The 25669-nt window shown below is 43.2% G+C and overlaps 1 protein-coding gene across 8 annotated transcripts in view; it reads left to right on the forward strand.

The window, feature by feature from the left end:
* Nucleotides 1-9642: 9642 nt before the first annotated feature.
* PPP3CB (protein phosphatase 3 catalytic subunit beta) overlaps nucleotides 9643-25669 on the forward strand; it is a 52042-nt gene continuing 36015 nt past the window's right edge. For 2 of the 8 annotated variants that reach the window (XM_075258213.1, XM_075258214.1), the window contains exon 1: nucleotides 9643-9981. In XM_075258213.1, the coding sequence (XP_075114314.1) occupies nucleotides 9933-9981 (49 nt within the window). In that variant the 5' untranslated portion in view covers nucleotides 9643-9932. The remainder of the gene's footprint in view (nucleotides 9982-25669) is intronic. The other 6 variants (XM_075258212.1, XM_075258218.1, XM_075258216.1 and 3 more) reach the window with 4 other exon arrangements.

Here is a 25669-nt window from a genome sequence, read left to right on the forward strand (position 1 = left end):
TTGGACACAACTTTGTAGTGAGTGACTGGGAAGCTGCACTAAATAACATTATAACATGTTCTTTTCCAATACTGACCTGGCGTGTTGCTTGTCCTTGCTATTGGCATTGTTCTGACTTTCTATTGTTGAGTAAACACTTCTTGCCTGAACCTTCTGCATTATGTGACGGCTTCTGTTACCCCAATATGTCCTTGCGTCTACCACACATTTCTATTGACAAAGACCATACCCTATGGAGACGTTTATAGGGGTCTTCCGGGCGTAAAAAGATATAGTTAACCCTATAGTGACCAAGTCATATAGCCACGTGGCGTAAAATAAAAAATGCCACTAAAAGTACTCACTTGTAAAAAAAAATAATCATCAGAAAGAAATATATAAAAATAAACCCTTTGGCTGGTGCTCCATGTGGTAGAATAACCTCAGTGTTTTGTCTCGGTTTTTCCCCAAGTGCTTTTTTGCTGTGGAGCCTTAGCCTCAACTTGTAATACACGTTCATTACAAACGTGGCAATACTATATATGTCAATTATATTTAATTTTTTTCTATTTACAAATATTTTTTTGGGTTGTGGATTAATTGTTTTGTTATAAAGTTACTTTAAAAAAAAAAAGTTTTTTTTTTTTTTTACACAATTTTTTTTTGTCTCATTAGGGACTTCAACGGGTAAATTTTTGATCAGTTATATACTACATAAGACAGGTAGTCTATCAGAATGTATGGAAGGTAGGAGCCCACTCCCTCTACATCCTTTTAGAGGTCGCTGTTATTATTGACCGCGGCACTCAAGGGGTTAATGCCACCAGATAATATGTCTCGTGCCTTTGTAAATTCTTTAACTTAACAAAGCTTATGAGCCAGTTGGTGGCCCTTGCTGACGGTAAAGCTAATAGAATATTACTGTTGGCTGAAAGCTTCTTCGACCAGAAACATGCACAGTTGCCTCAGTCGAGCGTGTATATTTACTTCAATGGGAAAAAGGGAATAAGAGTGTTCTGGTAGGGAAATTTTGTTGGAAAACCATGTCCAATGTGTCAGTGCCAGACATACCCCATCAAAGAAGAGCACAAAATGCTTCATAGTTCAATTCCATCAATATCAGCAGGCTCAGCTGTCTTTTCTTTCATGTGTATGGTCAACTTGAAGGGGTTTGTCTGGCTAGGAAATGGTCAGTATAAGGGTCTGATACCCTGAAACCCCACAGATCAGCAGTTCTTCATGCTCCACAGGACATATGATATGTTCATTGGTCACATGACCTGTTTGCAACTCAGTCCTATTAAAATGAATAGGACTGAGTTGCAATATCAAGCACATCTACTATACAGTGCATTTTGATATTCATTACTGATCCAAAGGATAATTCATTAGTACTTTAGTTCTGGAAAGCCTCCTTGAGGCTAAGGCCTCACGGGCTGGGAATGCATCGCGGTTCTTCCCGCAGCACTTTGAACAGAAAGTTCACGTTTTCCTTCGCGGACTTTCTGTTACCATTATATCAACGGGAAAGCCGCCTGCGTTTCCGTAGATACAATTAACATGCTGCGACTTCTAAAACCGTGCCGGTGATGGAAATCGCAGTGTGTTCGCGCTGTGAATTTTAACGCAAAGTGGACATGGGATTCCCATGGGGCCCCGGCCAGTTGTCTCTATAAACAAATATTACTACAGCTTGTGGCAGAGAAAAATCATACAATTTGGATTTATACTTTATACAGGGTTTATAGGTTGCTTCAAATTCCAAGATTCCTAAACAAGCACTTTAATAGAATGCACTATGGTTTTTTATCTTTAGCATGACTTCTGGATGACACAGCGTCAGTGGCATAACTACCACCATAGCAGCGGTAGCAGCTGCCACAGGGCCCGGGACATTAGGGGCCCGGTGACAGCCGCTACCGCTGCTATCATTATTCTCGGAGGTCTTTTCGGACCCCCGAGTATAATGATCGGGGCCCCCTGTTGGTTGAATACTTTCCACCAACAGGGGGCCCCGAAGCTGCAGCAACGGCTAAGACACAGGAGCTGCAGCTCTGGCTCCTCTCAGCGCTGCAGGACGCTCCCCCTCTCTCCCCCCTCCCTTTCTCTGCTGTCCTCTGCCCACCAATGAGAGGAGGAGGCGGGGCTTATCCCTGCCGAGTTCCTGCCGTCTGCACTGGAGGAAGAAAGGAAGAAGGAAAATGAAACTAAAGCTACACAGGTACGTACTGGGGTTACTTATTAATGTCAGGCATATGGGGGGATTACTTGTGTTTTAGTAACTCCATGTGCCTCATATTAATAGCAGTTAACCCCATCATCTCCCTGACATTAACCCCTGTGTGCCTCACCATAAGAGTTACTGATGTGTGAGACATATGGGGGTAATAATAATGAAGATACTTTATTATTACCTCCATGTCTCTCACATATCAGTAACCCTTATGGTGAGGCACACAGGGGTTAATGTCAGGGAGATGATGGGGTTAACTGCTATTAATATGAGGCACATGGAGTTACTAAATTGTAATGCACATGACCAGATTTTATATCCACAATTTGTCCTGGTATAGCGGTCAGCGGGTGACGTGACAGTATTTAGTCCTGTAGGGGCCACTAAGGGACATAATACTGTGTGCAGGGGCCACTATTGGGTATAATACTGTGTGCAGGGGCCACTATTGGGTATAATACTGTGTGCAGGGGCCACTATTGGGTATAATACTGTGTGCAGGGGCCACTATTGGGTATAATACGGTGTACAGGGGCCACTATGGAACATAATAGAGCGCGCAGGAATGCGTAGGAGGGACTCGGTCGAGATCTTCGGTGTCGGTGGGGCCCCATATCAAAAGTTCGCCACGGGCCCCCGCCATTCCTAGTTACGCCACTGCACAGCGTTGTGTATGTTGACAGTCGGAATGTCTTGAGAATTCTGGCTCAGGGTTTCCCTCTCCATCAGCGCTGTAGCTATTTATATGTATTGATATTTCTTTTTTGGTTCAGCCTATTTTAGAGGTCATGAATTCAGGTGAAGTATTTCATTGGTTGTCATATCACATTCTGCAGTGTTCAATTATTGTAGGTGCTATTTTTATATGTTAATTACTTTATTTTTTTTTTCCAAAAATAGCTAAATCAATAGAAACTGTAGACATCATATGTTGTTCTCATTATGGTTTAGTAAGTCTTTTATCAGTCCAGTTAAAATGACTTTTTACCTTATTAAGGGCACATAAAGTTGGATGCAGACACAATTCGATCTAATGCAACCTAAAAACCTATCAAGTTCATTCAGAGGAGGGCAAACAAGAATAACATAAAGTATGAGGACTAATGGCAATTTCCCCCTCAGTGGAAAAAAAATCTGACAATTGGACCAAGTTCCTTTTATCAATCAACATTCTATTCACCCAAAAATCTAGTCCCTTACAAGAAAGGCATCCAGGCCCTCTTAAGCCTGTACAAGGTATCAACCATCACCAAATCCTGTGCAAGTGAGTTCCATAGTCCATGTAAGAGCCCATTCACACGGGCATAGAGGGGGCGGTTTATGGCACTGAATCCACGTCATAATCCGCCCCCTCACAATGGTGGTTTATGGAGACCGCTAGCATTCTATTTTCATGTTGCCGCTAGCAGAAAAAAGAAGCGAGCTGCCCTTTCTTAAGGCGGATTCCGCAGTTCCCCGCGTCACTTTTGGTGCCAAAATCTGCCCTTCTGCCCCCCCGTGTGAACGGGGCCTAAAGTAGTTCAGTCTATGGTAAAATCTTTCATCTAGATGTAGATGCCCCTATGTCATTGTACAGGCCTCATTGGAAAGATCTCTGTGCTGACCTTTCATATATGTACAGTATTATCAGATTGCTCCTAAACCATTTTTTTTCTAGAATAAATAATTTCAAGTGTGGTAAGGTAGAATCAAGCACCCTGCAAAACAGCATCTCTGGGAAAGGACTATTCAAATAAGTTCTCCTCAAAGGAAAATACATTTTTCGGAAGGAGGCTCCGTATAGATCAATAACTGTTCTTCTATGATATTTTGTGACATTGACTGGGATTAAGACCCGATCCAGAACCTCTGCTCCATTCCAAAAGGAAGCGCTAAAGGAAGTTTACCTTTTTCCATCAAAGAGAAGTTATGTGAATATTCCTCTTCCAGAATAGCTAGTAGACCATGCATGATCTGTTAGACTCTACACACTACAAGGTGGCCTGCAAAGTTCACATCTTCCTAGGAAGACGTAGTATGCCTTCTGAATGAGCACAGTAGTGCCTTCTCTTTGGGAGCCCCAACTTCTACCTCATATGTGAACTTTAAAGGACTTGCTCCTGGGCATGTGCAGAAACCTGGAGTTATGCTAGTACTAAAATATGTTTCATATGCTGATCTGCAACTATTTCTAGGACAAGGGTTTAGGAATCCTATTTTGTGACCAATATGGCGACTGAACGTTTCTCTCCATTTATGGAACTTATATGAAAGTGAATGGACAGGGATGTGCATTTGTGGCCATTTTTCCTTTCACAGTAGTCATTAGTTAGGGTTCCCTGACCTGTGTTTTTCTCAAGGTAGGTGAAGTCCCAGAGGTGGGACCTGTATCTATAAGACATTTATCTATGAAACAATATGAATATGACTTTATTGTCCAAGATGGAAAAACCTGTTGAGGCTAAGGCCCCACGGGACGATCGATTTCTGTAAGGGGGCGTTCACACTACCGTCAGTGTCCGACAGGTAGTGTCCGCTCCTAGTGTCCGTTCAAAATCTCGCACGGACATTAGGAGCGGACACTAGCTGTGTCCGTGACACCTGTCATTTATTTAAATGGGCATCGGGTGCGTTCTTTTGCACTCCGTGCCCTTCCTTCCCTGTCCGCAAGTGAAGATGTCCGACTTCTCAAGCGGACAGAAGAACCCTACATGTCGGGTTTTTCTGTCCGCTTGAGAAGTCGGATATCTTTACAAGCGGACAGTGAAGGAAGGGCACGGAGTGCAAAAGAACGCACCCGATCGCCATTTAAATAAATGACAGGTGTCACGGACACAGCTAGTGTCCGCTCCTAATGTCCGTGCGAGATTTTGAACGGACACTAGGAGCGGACACTACCTGTCGGACACAGACGGTAGTGTGAACGCCCCCTTACTTCACTTTATTCCAGCATCCACAGTATCTTCTACACTTGTCCTTATGCAGAGCTAACTATATTAACTCACATATGAAAGCTGTCACTATGACTTCACTACATATAAACACTCACTTATGTTGATTTCCCTGCTAAAGGCTATCATTTATCACCATACTTTATTGCTGGATTACATTTTTGTTACATATTTACACATTTTTTCAACTACCACGTATGTTCTTTGACAGGCAGCATTGGTCCCCTTATATGTATATGTTTTTGTCTCTGCACTGTGTTGTATCATGTTTTTTAATATTTTCAAATAAATCATTTTTTTTACGTATGATGATTCCATTGTCCATGTTGTATATTAATTTTTTTGGATTATCATCTAAAACTTCTTTGCCTTTAGTTGTTTTTTCGTATTTTTCCTGTACTGTATAACGCCACAATTTTTCTTGCAGCGTTTCCACCCCAGGCAAATCGCGGCATTTCCGGCCTGTGGGGCCCTGGCCTTAAAGAGGACCTTTCAGACCTCTTACACATGCGGTTTTATATACTGTGTAAATGCGGGACCTTCAGAGAAGGTAAGTTGCTAGGTCAATCAGACGGAGGCAAGGATGGCAGCTTAAAGTGGTAGTTTTATTGGACGTAGTTCACACAGTCCAGCAGTATATAAATCAAAATAGCTTGCTTCAGCATGAAGGTACAAAATGAAATAACATAAACAGTCCTTACTTCACGATGGCAGAAGGTAAGTCCTCAAGGTTTTGCTCACCAAAACACAAGGTGATTTTTTTTTTCAAAGCTTTCTGCTCCAGACACACACAGGGCAATGTGTACAATAGAGATGAGCGAGTACTGTTCGGTTCAGCCGATCTGAACAGCACGCTCCATAGAAATGAATGGATGCACCTGGTACTTCCGCTTTGATGGCGGCCGGCTGCTTAACCCCCCGCGTGCCGGCTACGTCCATTCATTTCTATGCGAGCGTGCTGTTCGGATCGGCTGATCCGAACAGTACTCGCTCATCTCTAGTGTACAACAGGTTTCTCCTACAAGAGACGACCACACCCCTCCCTTGGGCAGCCTCAGCTACAGGTGAACACTTGGGTCATCTATCAAACCAGGACTGGAGTATAGGCCTGGGTCTACAACAACTCCTAAATCCTGGAGCCATACTCCAGCCAGTCACCACGTGGATACCAGCCACCTCAGCGGAAGATACCTGCCATCTACAACTTTACCGTCTGCTTGTCTACAACTGCTAGAAAGATAGTATCGGCACCGATCTCTGTATTCTTTACACGTGTATTGTGCCAAAATGAGCGTGCGTTTACTCTGTGTGAATGGACTCTAAGGCCTACATCTTGAATATAAAGTGATTTAATAATAGCTCAATACGTATACACGGAAATGTAATCGCCAGCTTGTAGGTAGCATGTTATTCTGTAACATGTTGTTTACCTGTGTTGTGATGACAACATGCCAGCTCTTTACATTACTTACTATTGCATCTGCCTGTCCTTTGGGAGTCTCATGAGCTATTAGGCAGCTTACATTTAATCTCTACTGAATACGAGAGATTTCCTCCCTCCTGTGCATACCACTCGCTGTACTTCAGAGACTATACACTCACAGAACCCACTCAATAGCAGAGAAAAAACTATAAAGCCATTAGAGGAAAAACCTTGAGTTCACCTGGTGCCTCAGTGCTTGAATGGGATATTAAAAATGTTGCTAAAACGCTCTTGTAACAGCAAATGTGTGCCCGGCACGTTGTAGTGTATTAGATCAATGCTGCGTTCACTATCATTGTTAGCAGCTGTCAACAATCCCTTTGATTTCAGTGGGATTTGATCTGTTGTCTGTAAGGATAAGTTCACACGGGGTATTTTGGACAGGAACCTGAGGCGGAGGCCACCTCAGGTTCTGATCCAAAATACGGATAGCCGCAACTGAATGCCGGTGCGCTGCTCCGGCATCCAGTCGCGCAATCCGCTCCAGATTAGGCCCAAATGAATGGGCCTAGTCGGGAGAAGGGAGTGTTTTCAGGCAGTTTCACAAGACGACTCTGCCTAAAGAATGAGCATGTCCGTTCTTTTTTTCCGGGAGCCGTCTTTTAGGTTAGGATTTTGAGGCGGATACGGTTTGTTGCGGTTTTTTTGAGCCAAAGTGAAGATTGGCTAAAAAAGGAATGGAAATATATAGGAAGTTCTTATACTTCTACCTTCTGCTCAATCCACTCCTGGCTTTGGCTCAAAAAAACGCAACAAAATCTGCTACAAAAAAAAAGCTGTGTTTCCGCAACGTGGGGCTTTAGTGTGGCAGGTCCATTATTTTGGCGGAGATAATAATGCAGGGTGTCGAATTTTTGGCTGCGTTTGAAATAACAGACTTATGACCAACTTTAAGTGTCTGTTATGTTTTTTAACGGACATTAACAGACTAACGTGTCTATTTTTTTTAACTGTTTTTTTTTTTTTTTTTAAGGGCCCCATCATAACAGACTTCCAAAGGTAGTGTGAACACCCACTAATATTAGGGACACAGCAGTTTTTTCATTTTCCCATCCATGACTGACAGTCAAAACTTTTTTCTTACATGAGAAATTAGATTTTTATGACACCTTTTTGGGGTACATGTAAATATTTTTTAGGAATTCAAATTTACAAGGAAATTTGCAACTTTTATGTTAAAATATTTCAGATGACTTTACAGGAAAAGCTACCATATGAGAAATAACAATATTATCATGTGACATGTTCTGAATTTTCCAACAGTTCTCTCTTCTGCAGGCTATATCTCTAAATCTCCATTGTCCCTGAGTTTGTGGGCGGAGACTAAATGCTGTGATGTCTCCCATAGACAGAACACAAAGAGTAAACGCCGCGGCAAAAACCGCAACGTTTTACAGCCCTTGCAAAGTGGATGGAATTCTGGCTAATCCCATCCACACATTACTGAAAAATATCCGCAGCTGACATGATGCAATTTCAAAAACCGTCATGTTTTTGTAGATCGCAGAATGTCAAATATGCCTACGGAAATGCTGGCGTCTTCTGTATAGGTATAATTAAAGCACAGAGTCCGAAGAGGACTTTTCTGTGAAAAGAGCTGCTAGAAAAACCGCAATGCGTTTCCACAACGGTTTTTCATGCAGTGGCTGCGGCTTGCTACGTGGAGACTTAGGGTGGGTTCACATCTGTGCCTGTTTAAACAATCCGGTGGGTTTCCGTATTCTGCCCCGAGAAACTGGACAGGGGACGGAAACCTGGCGGTCAGTTTTCAAATCCATTCACTTGAATGGGTTTGCAAAGCGACCGCCCGTGTGCGTCTTCTGCCTGTCTGTGGCGAAACAGTTTATTTTAATTGGACACAAAGTCGGACATGCAAGACTTTGTGTCCGGTTAAAAAAACTCGTCGCCTGTCCAGTTTTTGGGGGCAGAAGATGGAAACTCGCTGGGTTGGAGACTTGGCGAAGATGTGAACCCGCTCTTAAAGGGATTTCTGTGGATAGGTCATGAGATCAGTGGGATCACCTAGACCCCAACAAATCAGCTGTTCCTGCAGTTTATGGCAGTATATGCAAGCTGCTTTTCAAGTAATAAGAGCAGTGCTACAGTTCCCCGAAAACACCACAATGCTGCACCGCTCCTATTACTTGAATGGAAACCGCCTGCATGCACGCCATGTTGTCTGCAGAGATTCCAGCACCTGGTGGCTGCGGATCAGCTGATCTGTGCAAGAGTTGGGTGTCAGACCCCACAGATCAGATACTAATGACTTAGGCTGGGTTCCCACTACCGTTCTTACTGACTGTTACTTCCATCTTCCGTCATCAGATGACAACAATGGACAATAACTGTTGCAGAGAACAGACATATTACTGTTGTAATGCATTTCTTCCATCAGAAAAGTAAAAACCATGAGGGAAGACATCTTCTGTTCTTCTGTCATGTATTTAACATTGGGGTGAATGCAGCAGGACAGCAGAGACACCAGTCTGCACCTGTCACCTAACATCTAGTGCTGTCGTCCTGTGACAGACATTAAATAACGGCGGTCTGAGCCCAGCCTTACCGTGTTCATCACTGTTTTTAGGCTAAAGCCCCACGTTGAAGAAACATTGTAGCCGATTTTGTGGCGTTATTTATTTTTTTAGCTTGAAAAGGAATGAAAAATCTAAAGTAAATTAGACATTTCCCTTCTGGTAAATCCACTCCTTACTCTGGCTCAAAAAACACAGCAAAATCTGCAGCAAAAAACGCTTTGTTTCTGCAATGTGGGGCCATAGCTTAAAAGCTATATAAAATAATGAAGGAAAGAAAGCCGTCCATGACAACCAATCAGATCACGGCTTCTATTTTAGTAACCTGTGAAAGAAATGAGAGCTGGAATGTGATTGGTTGCTATGGGCAACTGCTCCCTGCCTGAAGGCGCTCACGAATCTACATTCAGAAACCTAAAAACGCATGTGTGAGGTGAAGTGACGACATGTGTGTACAAGGCTGTGACACCTAGTATCCATCAGCCGTGCTCCTCCCGGCCCAGCCGCCGCCTCCCCTGTGAGGGAGAGCCGCCGTGATGCATGCTGGGCCGGGACATCCCCCTTCCCGCGCCGCCGTGTGAGCCGCAGAGTCTGCGCTGCCGCCGCCATGTTGCCAGCAGCCGCTACCGTCAGGCTCTAGCTGTGCCCCGCTTCAGTCCTCCTTTCCCCCCTCCCTTCGCCTCTCCCTCCCTGAAATAAAACAACCACCCGAGCCGCTAGGAGGAGGAGGCCGCCGCCGAGTGACTAAAGCAGGGAGAGGCCCCGCCGCCTGAACCATGTCCACCAAGGACGGTAAACACTCCACCACCGAGCGGGCGGTTAAATGTGAGTCTCGTTTGTGTCGGTGTGACCCCCCCTGCCATGTCTGCCTGCCCCCTCCCCGAATGTCCCCGTCCGAGTGACAGCTCTTCCTCCTCACATAATAAAGATGGCGGCCCCGCAGCTGATAGACCGAACTGGGGGAGACGGGGCTGGCGGCCTGAGGCGCCGGGAATCCCCCACATTGTCTGTAGGCAGCGCAAGCGTTAATCCAGTGACAGGTCCCTCTAGCATGCAGTGCAATAGCCATGACAACCAGCGCCCCCACACAGCCCCCTGTCATCCATGCACTGTCGTGTGTACGTGTGATATTATTGTGTGATGTAGTGCAGCCCCAGTGATCCCCGTGCAGGAGGGATTCCTCTATGTATCTAGGTGTTATTATTGGCGTAATCCTACTGGGGGAAATTGGATATTGACGGATTGCTGGGAGTACAGCTGCTCTCCTGGGGCTGTGCGGCTACATCATCGCGTTGATTTAGGAGCTGTCAATGTGTGTGGGTGCCTTCAGGCTGGGCCTGGAGAAGAGGGATTCCTGGTCTGCCTCTCATCACATACTATAGATCTAGGCACAGTGTCATTCTGATCCTGACATGTACCTCTGATCACATACTATACATATAGGCACAATGTCATTCTGATCCTGACATGTACCTCTGATCACATACTATACATATAGGCACAGTGTCATTCTGATCCTGACATGTACCTCTGATCACATACTATACATATAGGCACAGTGTCATTCTGATCCTGACATGTACCTCTGATCACATACTATACATATAGGCACAATGTCATTCTGATCCTGACATGTACCTCTGATCACATACTATACATATAGGCACAATGTCATTCTGATCCTGACATGTACCTCTGATCACATACTATAGATATAGGCACAGTGTCATTCTGATCCTGACATGTACCTCTGATCACATACTATAGATATAGGCACAATGTCATTCTTATCCTGACATGTACCTCTGATCACATACTATATGTATAGGCACAGTGTCATTCTGATCCTGACATGTACCTCTGATCACATACTATACATATAGGCACAGTGTCATTCTGATCCTGACATGTACCTCTGATCACATACTATACATATAGGCACAATGTCATTCTGATCCTGACATGTACCTCTGATCACATACTATACATATAGGCACAATGTCATTCTGATCCTGACATGTACCTCTGATCACATACTATACATATAGGCACAATGTCATTCTGATCCTGACATGTACCTCTGATCACATACTATAGATATAGGCACAGTGTCATTCTGATCCTGACATGTACCTCTGATCACATACTATAGATATAGGCACAATGTCATTCTTATCCTGACATGTACCTCTGATCACATACTATATGTATAGGCACAGTGTCATTCTGATCCTGACATGTACCTCTGATCACATACTATACGTATAGGCACAGTGTCATTCTGATCCTGACATGTACCTCTGATCACATACTATACATATAGGCACAGTGTCATTCTGATCCTGACATGTACCTCTGATCACATACTATAGATATAGGCACAGTGTCATTCTGATCCTGACATGTACCTCTGATCACATACTATACATATAGGCACAATGTCATTCTGATCCTGACATGTACCTCTGATCACATACTATACATATAGGCACAATGTCATTCTGATCCTGACATGTACCTCTGATCACATACTATACATATAACTATACATATAGGCACAGTGTCATTCTGATCCTGACATGTACCTCTGATCACATACTATACATATAACTATACATATAGGCACAATGTCATTCTGATCCTGACATGTACCTCTGATCACATACTATACATATAGGCACAGTGTCATTCTGATCCTGACATGTACCTCTGATCACATACTATACATATAGGCACAATGTCATTCTGATCCTGACATGTACCTCTGATCACATACTATACATATAACTATACATATAGGCACAGTGTCATTCTGATCCTGACATGTACCTCTGATCACATACTATACATATAGGCACAGTGTCATTCTGATCCTGACATGTACCTCTGATCACATACTATACGTATGGACACAATGTCATTCTGATCCTGACATGTACCTCTGATCACACACTATACATATAGGCACAGTGTCATTCTGATCCTGACATGTACCTCTGATCACATACTATACATATAGGCACAATGTCATTCTGATCCTGACATGTACCTCTGATCACATACTATACATATAGGCACAGTGTCATTCTGATCCTGACATGTACCTCTGATCACATACTATAGATATAGGCACAATGTCATTCTGATCCTGACATGTACCTCTGATCACATACTATACATATAGGCACAGTGTCATTCTGATCCTGACATGTACCTCTGATCACATACTATACATATAGGCACAATGTCATTCTGATCCTGACATGTACCTCTGATCACATACTATACATATAACTATACATATAGGCACAGTGTCATTCTGATCCTGACATGTACCTCTGATCACATACTATACATATAGGCACAGTGTCATTCTGATCCTGACATGTACCTCTGATCACATACTATACGTATGGACACAATGTCATTCTGATCCTGACATGTACCTCTGATCACACACTATACATATAGGCACAGTGTCATTCTGATCCTGACATGTACCTCTGATCACATACTATACATATAGGCACAATGTCATTCTGATCCTGACATGTACCTCTGATCACATACTATACATATAGGCACAGTGTCATTCTGATCCTGACATGTACCTCTGATCACATACTATAGATATAGGCACAATGTCATTCTGATCCTGACATGTACCTCTGATCACATACTATACATATAGGCACAGTGTCATTCTGATCCTGACATGTACCTCTGATCACATACTATACATATAGGCACAATGTCATTCTGATCCTGACATGTACCTCTGATCACATACTATACATATAACTATACATATAGGCACAGTGTCATTCTGATCCTGACATGTACCTCTGATCACATACTATACATATAGGCACAGTGTCATTCTGATCCTGACATGTACCTCTGATCACATACTATACGTATGGACACAATGTCATTCTGATCCTGACATGTACCTCTGATCACATACTATACATATAGGCACAGTGTCATTCTGATCCTGACATGTACCTCTGATCACATACTATACATATAGGCACAGTGTCATTCTGATCCTGACATGTACCTCTGATCACATACTATACGTATGGACACAATGTCATTCTGATCCTGACATGTACCTCTGATCACACACTATACATATAGGCACAGTGTCATTCTGATCCTGACATGTACCTCTGATCACATACTATACATATAGGCACAATGTCATTCTGATCCTGACATGTACCTCTGATCCAACGCTTTAATGTATCACCCCGTATTGTTCTGCAATACCTTGTTCCATAAGAATAACAAACAGTATACTGTGCAGTGTCTGTTAGAATAGTAGACTACACTGATCTGTATAGTGGAAAGAAAAGTACCGTATGTGTGTGTCCAAAATATTCTCTTATGGCCTGTGGCCATGTTGCCAATACTCCTGACCTATAGCCCTGATGTGTACTAAAAACAAGATGTGAACAAAGCCTTATGTTGTACATAGCGTAGCATTTATTTGGGGACATTGTTTTTGCTTCTCATATGATTGTTTATGGGCAAGATAATGATTTTTGTAACCTAATATTAAAATGTACGTATCTTGTTTTTGTTGTTGTTGTTCTCCATAATGTTTGGCTGCTGTGTTTTTATATAGTTTTTGCTTATGGTGTCCTTAAGGTTATATTTACTAGCATGTGTTTCCTCATGCCTTGTCTGGGTATGTGCACATAGAGAATTTTGGTGTGCCTACTGTGCCAAAATTCTTGTAAAAAAACCCCCCAAAACCTGCCACTGTCTTATCTTGTCTTTTATCTTATCCTGACATGTTGCCAGTGTTTCAATGGTTGACCAGATACAGAGTACCCCATTGAATGGTGCTAAAACGCATGTCACTCCGTAGCCACAGGACGTGCAGTTGATGCTGTCTGAACAGACCCTGACCTGATATGTGCACATGCAGGGGCTTGTTTTCTCTTTGCATTCTCTTCCTTGGTAGATGTACTTGACTTGAGACTTGCCATGTGGGCACACACTTTATACCATCTCAGACCAGTACATCAGAATGGACATTTTCTTATACTAAGCAGAGGCAGGTTGAGTAGGACCAGTAGGTAAGATGTAGAACATCATCATTTCTACAACTATTTTTGATGGTTGCCATGTCTGTAAAATCCCTTTTAATTAGCAGGGCATTCCATTTACGATAACCACCTCTTAAAGGGAACCTGTCATAGACTTTTTGGAGACTAAACCACCCACGGGTCCCATGGACTATTAGTGTCCCAAATGGCTCTATGCTAACACTATCAATGGCGGCATTTAAAAATAAAAACCTTCATGTTTACCTAGTGAAAAGTCTGCTGAATCTCTCCAGACTCCTCTGTAATGGTCCTGGTGCCTACGCAGCTCTTCATTGACTCTAGGAGGGGTACCCGTCGGCTGCACTGTGCATGTGTCCAACACAGTGAAAGTAGGGTGCAATACTCTGGTATACTTTAGTAAAAAACTGTGCAGAATCCAGGTAAGGCCTGGTTCACATCTGCATTCAGTATTCTGTTCAGGGGACTCCCCGAACGGAAACCTATACACATTAAAGATCAGTTAGCTAAGAAACCAAATGGACCCCATAGACTATAATGGGGCCCATGTGTTTCCACACTCTGTCCACACCAATCATGCGGAGAGAAAAGTACTGCAAGCAGCCCATTATAGTCTATGGGGTTTGTGTGCTTTCTTAGCTAACTTAAGCGGACTCCCTGAACTAAATACTGAACGTAGATGTGAACCAGGCCTCAGTATAGCCAACATAAAGCATTAGGATGATATGACTCTTACCCTAACTGCGAGTAATCTAGTTCAGACTGTAGTATCAAGTTGGAGTCTATCTTGGTACAGACGGTATATACCTGTCAACAGCTGGAGAGTCAAATGGAGTGGGCCTGAGGGCTGATTCTTGAGCCAATAGTTGTAAAAAAAAACTTCGTTAGATCCTATTCAGACAACCAACTTCCTTTGCTGTATACTATCAAAGATCCATGAAAAAAATAGAGCATTATTTTTTATTTTTTTTTTACACATGGGCAAGACTATCAGGGTCCACTCACACGGAGGAAAATGGTGTGGAATTTCAGCGCTGAAAAAAAGCCTCCCATTGACTTCAATGGGTTCCTTTTTGTTTTAGCAGAAAAAGAAACCCATTAAAGTCAACGGGAGGCTTTTTTTTCAGTGCTGCAATTCCACACCAAATTCCTCACCATTTTACTCCGTGTGAATGGACCCTCAGGTCTGTTTTCACAGACCTCATTGGCCCATTGTGAGTGCGTGTAGGAAAAAAATGGATCATTTAAAGCACATGGCCATGTCTCCGCTCGGTCTTACACGTGAGTAGAGTGTTAGAGTATCACTGTTAGTCTTTGCACAGCAGTGCCCCAAACTCTGGCTTAGAAGAACATGTAGTGCTCATTCTTATGAATAGGGTCCCTGAGTTTGGACGCTCACCAATCACAATGTGATCCTAGCTGTGTGCCATCACTTTGTAATATTGGCATACTCCATTAGTGTGGGATTGCAATTCATAATGTTCCCTGAATTCTAGAGAAACATTATAAATGAAGCATCGGGCATTCATGTTCTTAGGGGTAGACCTTTATGGAAGGTCAAACCATATTGCCAGTCTGTGGACTGGTGAATGATCTATTTTACCTGCATAGTGTTCATAGAGGTAAAACCTATTGGCTGAATTCAGCTATTCAGTCGCCTCATTATTTTTCTGTAAAGTTAAGGGTTGTTTTAAATATTGTTTTAGTTTTGCGTTTGCCATTTTTGCTAGTTTTCTATTATTTTTGGTGCAAGGCTAGGTTGAACGGTTGTTCAAGTAAAATCAAGCTGCGGCCTTGTTCACAGAGCATTACTATTCTGGGGCGTTTTATGTACGGTATATTTATAGGGCTTAACATGTCTGTATTTAGGTAGATGAGGGGCATAGAAATCTGCTTCTGAGATCTGTGGCATTTGAGTCTGGACACTAAAAAGTCTTATTGGATCGTAAAGTCTGCTGACCTGCCCATTACTGAACTTTAAAGAGTTACTCCGGCCTCCACTGATCAGGAGAATGTTTTTTTTGTTCTTTTGAATGGAGAAGAGTGGTCATCCGCTCGACCCCCTACTAATAAAAATGACAAATGACCAACATTCTCACACAAGGGACTCAAAGTGTAGGGGAGGTAGTGGCTGCCATACAAGAGCTCTTCCCCAATACCCACAAGGGTCAGTTGTCTTACAGGAAGACAATTTACCTATCAGTATTTTTTATTTTTTTTGACATGTGAGAGTGATTCTACACAAACACAGGGTGAACATACAAACGCCATGCAGATGTTTCCCTTGGTCGGATCCAAACACAAGACCCCAGTGCTAACTACTGAGCCGCTGCTCCATGCTGGAGAAAGCCCATAGTACAGCTCACACATTGAAGCAATGAAGTGCTGATGACTGGAGCGTCTGAGCCGTCTTGGTCTCTATAGATAGGGAATAACTTATTAAGATGGGAATAACCCTTTACGAAAATATTTAGAAATTCACTATAAAGTTGCAGATTTATTGTTATGTTTAGTTCTGCCCCACTTCCATTAGTTGAGAAGCTACGTCCCCTCATGTCAGTGGTGTCTTCTGCACAGTATGCAACAAGATGTATATGGTCATTGTAGCTATAGGTGGTGGATGGAAGCATTGTTCAGTCAGATAACACCACTATGGAGAAATGGCTTTTCAGCTACCAAAACTAGTCCTGAAGAAATGAGAACCATATAACTAAGTTTATTAAAATAAAGTTTCCATTTCTAAATGTAATGGCTGCCCCGATATGTGGAGAGATTCTTCCTTAGCAGCGATGCTTGTATGTTGGACTATGCCACATATTGTAGAGAATAATCTTTATGTATAAAGTGGAAGCAAAAAAAAAGTCATATTTATGACTGGGGCATTTATAACCCAATTCAGAAAACAAATCTTATTCACCTGTAGGGAATAGTCCTAGAAATGTCTACAACGGATCTGTTGTGTGTGATCAGTCTTTAGCAGGCGCTGGCTCCATTGGATAACCTAGAGTTTAATTTCTTGTATATATGAATATACTAAGTGTTGTGTCCTTGGTAGTGGGGTCATATCTCTGCATAGTCCGGGTGACAGACTAACACAGAAGATGACTGCAGGCTTCAGGTGACAGTCCAGCGCTGTCATCTGACATTTGGCCGTGAAGCTACAGCTTAATTCAACCAGCGAAACTTTTTTTTTTGCTTTCTTTTAAATACCCGTCCTAAACTGGGACCTCTCAGATTGTAAGGCTATTTTTACACTACTTACTTAAAATAGCGTTTTTTTTCTGTGGCAAATGCAAACAGCTGTGGTTTTTGGTACATAAGGGTGGTGAGCGACAACACCGTCACAGTACTGGGTACTTAGTTGGGGGTTAGATGTGGAGGTCATAACCATTTTTGTTGTTTGTACTAACACACAGTGTACTTAGGGGTAAAGTAGCAGTTAACTTTCTCTGTTGATTCTTCATTTATTACTTGTGTTGGCCAGCAAAATGAGAAATTTGCTTCTATTCTTTTGGCTTTGGTTACCTATGTATTAGCCAAACTGGAAGTTTAACCATTATTGCGAAATGGCGTAAGGAAACTACATATGTGTCAGTTATTCCTAGTCATATTTTTGGCAATCCTGCTGGCAAGGAACTTGTTTGGGTGAGCCCGGTTCCAGTTTAATAGTAGGGACCCTAGTGGAGTACAGATAATAGACATTTAACCCCTTCATGCCACAGCCAATTTCCTTTTTTTTCCTCCCCTCATTGCAAGATCCATAATTTTTTTTAATTTTTCAGTTCACAGAGTCACATGATGGCTTATTGTTTGCGAAAATAGAATTAGACCACTATTATTGATATGCTAATTATCCAGCACGGAGCACCAGAAACCTTTGTGACGTTCCCTGAGCACCGCAGCGTCATCAGCCTTCCCTGGTTCTCACCACCTCTTCTTTACACATGATCACTAGAGATGAGCGAACACTGTTCGAAACGGCTGTTTCGAATAGCACGCTCCCATAGAAATGAATGGAAGCGGCCGGCACGCAGACTTTGCCGGCCGCTTAACCCCCCGCATCCATTCATTTCTGTGGGAGCGGGCTATTCAAAACGGTTGTTTCGAATAATGTTCGCTCATCTCTAGTGTCCCATCAGTTTTTCTGTTGCTAATGTCCCTATTTTGACTGAAGCACATTTTACATTTTACTTTCGGGCTGTGGGCGTGTTCAATAAGGAGCAGTCTGCCCTCCTCAACTTTCCGTTATACCTACTTTGGTTTGTTTACATCTAATTCTGCCAGGAGTAACTGTACAAGAGCAAACAAATAGCCGAGGAAAGGTCAAGTGACTATCAGATCCAAGAACACTGAACTGCAGAAATAGAACAGATATATGCCAATACCCACTACATTCTAGCCTGTACCATGCAGACATGACAGGAAAAGAGCAATCTATGAGAGCAGTCAGTAAAGGGACTTGCTGTCTGTGAATAATATCCATCTGTAACTCCAAATATAGTACATAGAAGACTTTTAGATTCTTAGACTTTTAGTTTATAAGTCGTTGCAGTTGTCTGTAAGGCTCCATGCACACGATTATAGTTTCTATGATTAAAGTACGGACCTATTAATTTCCATGGGTCCATACAAATATGCTGACTGTCATGTCAGCAGATATTTCTCTGGGGTGGCGTCCATGTCCTGCCACAAAAATGGCACCTCAATCAGCTTTGACCGAGGCATTAATACCTGTGATCAGTGTGGGAACTGAACGCCGGTATTAGTGTCAGCTATGGTCGCCACTGTATTTAAATACCCAAAACTCCTCATACTATTACAATGGATATCAAGAAAGGGTTAAAATGGAACTACGGTGAGTGAAGGGAGAGGGCATTCTCTTTCTTCACACGGTGCATAGTGAGGGGAGGGGCTGGTTATCCTCACAGTCTCTACACACCTGCAGATAGGTTTCTCTGTCCGCAGCAGGCATTGATAAAATTATTCATCTTCTACAATGTAAGGAGAGTTTACTATGTACTTGTGACTAGTTGCTTGTGCTATTACGGATGGGATGTTGGTCATAGACAGAAAGCAGCTTTCCTTAGGTTGAAGTCACACTAGGATTTGGAGACTCCGTATCCGATTCTGATTAAAATATGCATAGAGCAATCAAGACTTTTTGGCGGAATCTAGACTATAATAGGGTTCACAGGTAACTGCTTTTTAAAGAGGACCTTTCATCAGATTGGGCACAGGCAGTTTTATATACTGCTGGAAAGCTGACAGTGCGCTGAATTCAGCACACTGTCAGCTTTCACGATCTGTGCCCTGGGTAAAGCTCTATCGGTCCTGGTACCGTAGCACTTTACAGTCAGAAGGGCGTTTCTGACACTTAGCCAGGGACGCCCTTCTGCCCAGCAGCGCTTATCGCGCTGTACTGTATGAGCGGGGAGGAACGCCCCCTCCCTCTCCTGATAATCGGCTATGGACAAGTACTGAGAGCAGAGGGAGGGGGCATTGCTCCCCGTTCACACAGTACAGCGCAATAGGCACTGCTGGACAGAAGGGCGTCCCTGGCTAACTGTCAGAAATGCCCTTCTGACACTAAAGCGCTACGGTACTGGGACCGATAGCGCTTTACACCGGGCACAGATCGGGAAAGCGGATAGTGCGCTGAATTCAGCGCACTGTCAGCTTTCCAGCAGTATATAAAACTGCCTGTGCCCGATCTGATGAATGGTCCTCTTTAAGAGGATAGGATTATGGTGCTCAGATTTCTTTTTTTTCTGTGTCAGGGATCTGTTTAGCTGCATCATAACCTGGATAAGAAGACCAGTGTCCCTGGATCCCCTATATTATATTCTCCTGGTCTCCTCTCAGCTATTTGTTTGCTATTTTATGGTTACTTCTGGCAGAATGTAAAGAAATCTGTATTAGTAGTAATGGGATAGGGTTGAGGGCATGGTTTCTTATTGTGTATTCCATCTGCATTAGGGAGGAACATGTGCTGCAGGCATAAAGGTGCTATTAGCAACCAGAAAACTTAGGGTCAGTTCACACGGAGGAATTTGCTGTGGATTTGGGGACGGGTTTCCCTCCCGAATCCACCTTTCATTGTTTTTAATGGGAGGCAGAGATCACAGCAGGAAACGGAAAAAAGAAGCGTCCTGCTCGATCTTGCTGCTGCTCAAGGCTCCCTCCTTATTAGGCCCATTCATCTGGTCCTAATCAGGAGAAGGATGCTGTGATGGAACGCAAATTCATTGCATCGGCATCCCGTTGCGACTAGCCCATGCAAAAATGCCGGTGGCAGAAAATGAAGAGGCATTTCTTCTTCATTTTCCGCCGTGTGAACGAACCCTTATAGGACACCATGGTATGAAGTCCTCTACAGTCATAGAACAGATTGCGCAGCAAGACCATGTGGCCTGGTATGACATGAAGCAACTATTGTGTGTTCCCTGTCTAAGATGCTTTGTCTGAATGATATGCCACCCGAGGAGCAGCATCGTGATGTCTTGGTTATGGGTTCATACAGAAGCAGTTCCTAGCAGTGCACTTGCATCCCGTCGTGGCTTTCCGCACCTAATCGGGAAGGAGTCTCGTGCCATGGCGGAGTCAGTGGCAAGATAGATCATATCGCTTCTTTTTTCCGCTACTAACTAGTGGAAAAAAGAAGCAATCGGCTCCCATTGAAGTCAATGGGAGCTGTTTTGGCAGATGGATTCTGCGTAGAGATGAGCGAGTAGTATTCGACCGCATACTACTATGCGATCGAATACTCGTATCGGTCGAATACCACGCGGGAAAATTCCATTGAATTCAATGCAAAAACCTCCTCGTGCTCCTCATCCTGCTACTGCCGGAACTTGGAGGATCCAAGGTGTGGAACTTTGGTTTCCATGGAAACCGGGACAACATTCCCGTTTTTCCCATAGACTATAATAGGATTCGATATTCAAACAAATACTACTCGCTCATCTCTAATGCTGCGTCAAAATCCGCTGTCGAAAAACTGTGTGAACCTACATACCCTTAGGTTGAAGCCTCACATTGTGGAAATGCAGCTTTTTTTTGTTGTTGCAGATTTTGTTGCGGTTTTTTGAGCCAAAGCCAGGAGTGGTTTGAGCAGAAGGGATAAGTATAAAGACTTCTTGTATATTTCCCATTCCTTTCGTAGCCACTCCTGACTTTGACTCAAAAAACCACAACAAAATCTGCAACCAAAAAAGCTGCATTTCCACAACGTGGGGCTTCAGCCTTAAAAGGATTTTCCAGCCCCAAACTGAATTTTCAGGTTCAGACACCTGGACTACACACGGATCATCTGTTTTAGACTAGGTTCACACTAACGCCTAGTGTCCGTTCTCTGCCAATCTGTATTAGAAACGAATTTGCACAGCACGTACCATAGTCCATCTTTATTGTCTGATTACCGTAGTCAATGGGTGTCTGGTTTTTTTTTGTTTTTTTTAAACATATGTTTTTTTCCCTCCCCTTTTTTTTTTTCTGGGCATGTGCAGAGAAGAATGAAGTGGTAAAAATGAATTGCAAAACAAACAGAGATTATCCATTGGTAATCTATTTGGGGTTTATGGAACGTGAACACAATGTGAAAAATTTTTTTTTTTTTTTTGGATGGAGCAAAAGCACTGCAAGTCCGACTTTTATCTCTATTCCAAAAAGCGGATACACAAAAGAAATGGTACAATTCCATACTTCAGACACTGACTATTCTGCATCATTACATTAGGTTCACACCCGAAGAATGGAGAAACCTGTCTGCTTAATAAATGGTTACACGTGGAAACATAGACTATAATGCGGTCTGCTCAGTTTAGAGAAAAGTCTTCCTGGCAGGACTTTTCTCTGCTTATTTTAGGTGGGCTCAGTAGTGTTACTAAGCCTTACTAAGATTCCTATATTTGCATCTATTCATTTTTATTCCCCCCCCCCCTCCCCACTGCATTGTTGAAATGGTAAGAGGAACTGATGCCTTTCTATGGGACTGCTATGGTGATGTTGGATATCTTCGGACTCCAGACGGAAAAAAATTCAGCATGCTCCATTTTTATGGCTGGTTCTGGATGCCAGACCACTATGTCCGATAAGAATGCTGTTATGTGAACCCAGGCTAAAACATAATCCATCCAGTGCACAACAGAAGATAGTAATGTTCTCGCCTCAGCACAGGTCACTACTGTACCCCAAGAGAAAATCACTCTATCCAGTCCGGTCTGCACTTGTGTGGCAGGGGTGATTATTATTATTCTATTTTTTGTTATCTTTTATGCTTGGTCTGTGTGTGTGGCCAACAACAAACTTCCCAGTGTTTATTGTAGTCCTTGTGTATATGCCTTACATAACCCACATTTCACATTCTGTATTTTGGTAACAATAAAGCTATTAACTTGTCCGTTCCTGTCACTCATGCAGTGCCTCCTAGTAAGGCTATATTCATATGTTGCAGATATTTCTCAGCCATCTGTATGGGGCTTGCAGGAATCCATGTGTGTAGTGCAGAAACAGCCTGATTGTCGTGTATATGCCGATTTTTAGTCAAAAAAAGGTTTATGCATTGACCGCCTATCTTTAGGCCTAGGGCGGAGTAGTTTTGCCTAAAAATAAAATCTTCAAAAGTTCAGTGCACACAATGGGAAAGAGTGAGATCTATTCGATCCTCAGACTCCAGCATGGGAATGACATACATTTCATGGTATAGGTCATCCATATGAGGTGAGTCTGACTTTCGGGATCTCCTAAGATCATTGGAGTAAAGGGGCTGCATTAGCAATGGCTTAGAATGATACTGCGAATTTCAGGAGTCGGCGCATCCAAATCAATGTTATATACAGCCTTTAATCGGTCATGTCCTCAAAATAGGAGAAGTGGCAAATCGCCGGTACCCATGAAGGATCCTTGGGAATAAAGCACTGGCGATCCATTCAGGACTGCAATCTCAGGGAGCCCCTGTGAAGTAAATGGTGCTACATTCATGCAGAGGCCTCAGGGGGGACTTTTGGGGCCCCTGTTCCGATTAGTGGGGGTCTAACCGCTGTGGTTAGGGAATGTATCTTTAATGGCATAACCCCTTTTTTAGGTCACAGCCCCACATTGTGTAAACGCTGTAGCAAAAACCATGACAGTTCCTGCAAAATGAATGGGATTCTGGATAATCCCATCCACACATTGCAAAAAAATATCCGAAATGGTCATTCTGCGATTTCTAAAACCATTGCGTTTTCGTAAATCGCAACATGTCACTTATACCTGCGGAAACTCTAGTGTTGTCTGTATGGGTATCATTGAAACAAAGTCAGGGGAAAACTCTCCGCACTTTGAAAAGAGAAAAGAGCTGTGGGAAAATCTGTGATTCATTTTCACTGCAGTTTCTCCCTCAGCTCTTTTTGGCAACGTGGGGCCCCTAGCCTCAATCTCCTTAGAGCCCCCTTAGACATGGTGTTGGGATTCCTTTGCAGTATGTGTACATGGGAACTTATACTGCTTGTAAACCCTCTGTATTTTCCATGGAACTTTAGGGCTGGGTGAATGTACCTAAAAATGAAATCTTGATCTTTTTTTTTTTTTTTTCTAAATACTCAAGTTTATGGACAATTTCGATTTTAATCAAAACGTTCTTGTTTTTGCTTAAGGAAGCTAAAAAGTTCAATGCAAGAGAATCCAATATATTTCAGTAAGGCTTCTTTGTTCTACCGCCAAACTATTGACTACAGTAAAGAAACTAATTCTCATAGCTGGTGGCAGGAGAATATATCAGACTCTCGGGAAGGGCGAACATCGATTTCACAAGATCAAAATTGTTCCTTGAACCTGTGTCTAGAAAGTAAACAAAGTCAAAAAGGAAGGTGAAGTCTACATGGGCATGGGATATTTTTTAGTATACAGTATGTAGTCAGATCTAGGAATGCTTTGCCATGTTCATGTAGTAATGTGTGTGTATACTCTATATTGAGCAAAAGTATTGGCGCCCCCGACTCTTAATCATTGAACTTAGGTGTTTCATTCTGTCCCATTAAGACTCCGTTCCCACGGAGTAACGCGCCGCTCATCTGCTCACGTGTCAGAGTGAGGCGCTTCAAAACAGATCCCATTGACTTCAATGGGTGCCGGCATACGCACGCTACCCATTGAACTAAATGGGAGGCTTTTTGTTTTTATTTAAATAACCTATTACTACGTGCGTATCATATTGAAAGCAATAGGTAAAAAAGCCTCCCATTGAGTTCAATGGGTAGCGCGCGTAAGACCGAACCCATTAAAGTCAATGGGATTCTGTTTTACTGTGCTCATTCTGACACGTGTTTACATGTCAGAATGAGCAGCACGTTACTCCGTGTGAATGGAGCCTGACACAGATGTATAAGATCTAGGACTTAGCCATGCAGTTTGCCGTTGCAAGCATTTATGAAAGAATGGCTCTTTCCACAAAGGTCCCCGGACTCCATCTGGTACTATAATAGGAGGTCACCGATGCAGCAAATCGGTTTGTGAATTTCCCCCTCCCCCAGATATTCTATCATCAATGTGAGTGCTATCATTGAAGTGTGAGGGTTTAGGAGCCGCAGCAGAGGTGCAGACAGACCATGTAAAGTTATGAAGTAGGGTTATCTGACCGTCTCGTGGGTGTAATTGGGTTTGATGAATACCAGGAAAATATTGCCTGCCTTCCAATTTTGTGGGAACTGTTTGGGGAAAGGCCCTTTCTGGGCCCAGCATGCACCCTGGCCCAGCGGACAAAACAATATCCTTAAAAGCATGGATAGGTGAGTTTGTTGTGGAAGAACTGAACTGGCCCACACAGGGCCCTGACCTCAATCCCATCCAATGCCTTTGCAATGGACTAAAACAAAGATGGTGAGCTAGACCCTGTCATACTCCATCAGTGTCTGAACTCACGCATGCTGATCTGGATGAATGGGCAAAAATCCTGTGGAAAGCCTTTCCTGAAGAGTGGGAACTTCGAGGGGTACAAGCTCCATATTAATGTCTATGGATTTATGCCAGGTGACCACTGCAGCCAGTCCTAAGCCTCAGGGCTCGTTCACATCTGCGCCGGCACTCCGTACTTCAGGTTTCCGTTTCCTGCCTAAAACAGAGGCAGGAGACGGAAACCTGCAGGAGGCTTTCTCACCCATTCATTTGAATGGGTGAGAAAGCTGTGCGGCGGTGAGCGTTTTAGGCTCTCACAGTACTCTGTGTCCGGATTAGAAAAACCGGTTTCGTGGCGGAGAGCCTAAAACGCTCACGGCCGGACCCGGTCTATGGTTTCCGTCTTCTGGCATGCAGAAGACGGAAACCACAGAACGGAGACCCTGAACGCACAGGTGTGAACCTAGCGTAAACAGTTCACGTTTCAGCAGTACATGCCATTTGTGAAGGGGCCTGGGATTGGCTTCAGTTTTCAGCAGCCCTATGAAGTAATAATAATAAAA

This window comes from Leptodactylus fuscus, chromosome 10, assembly GCF_031893055.1.
Source record: "Leptodactylus fuscus isolate aLepFus1 chromosome 10, aLepFus1.hap2, whole genome shotgun sequence".
Lineage (NCBI taxonomy): Eukaryota > Metazoa > Chordata > Amphibia > Anura > Leptodactylidae > Leptodactylus > Leptodactylus fuscus.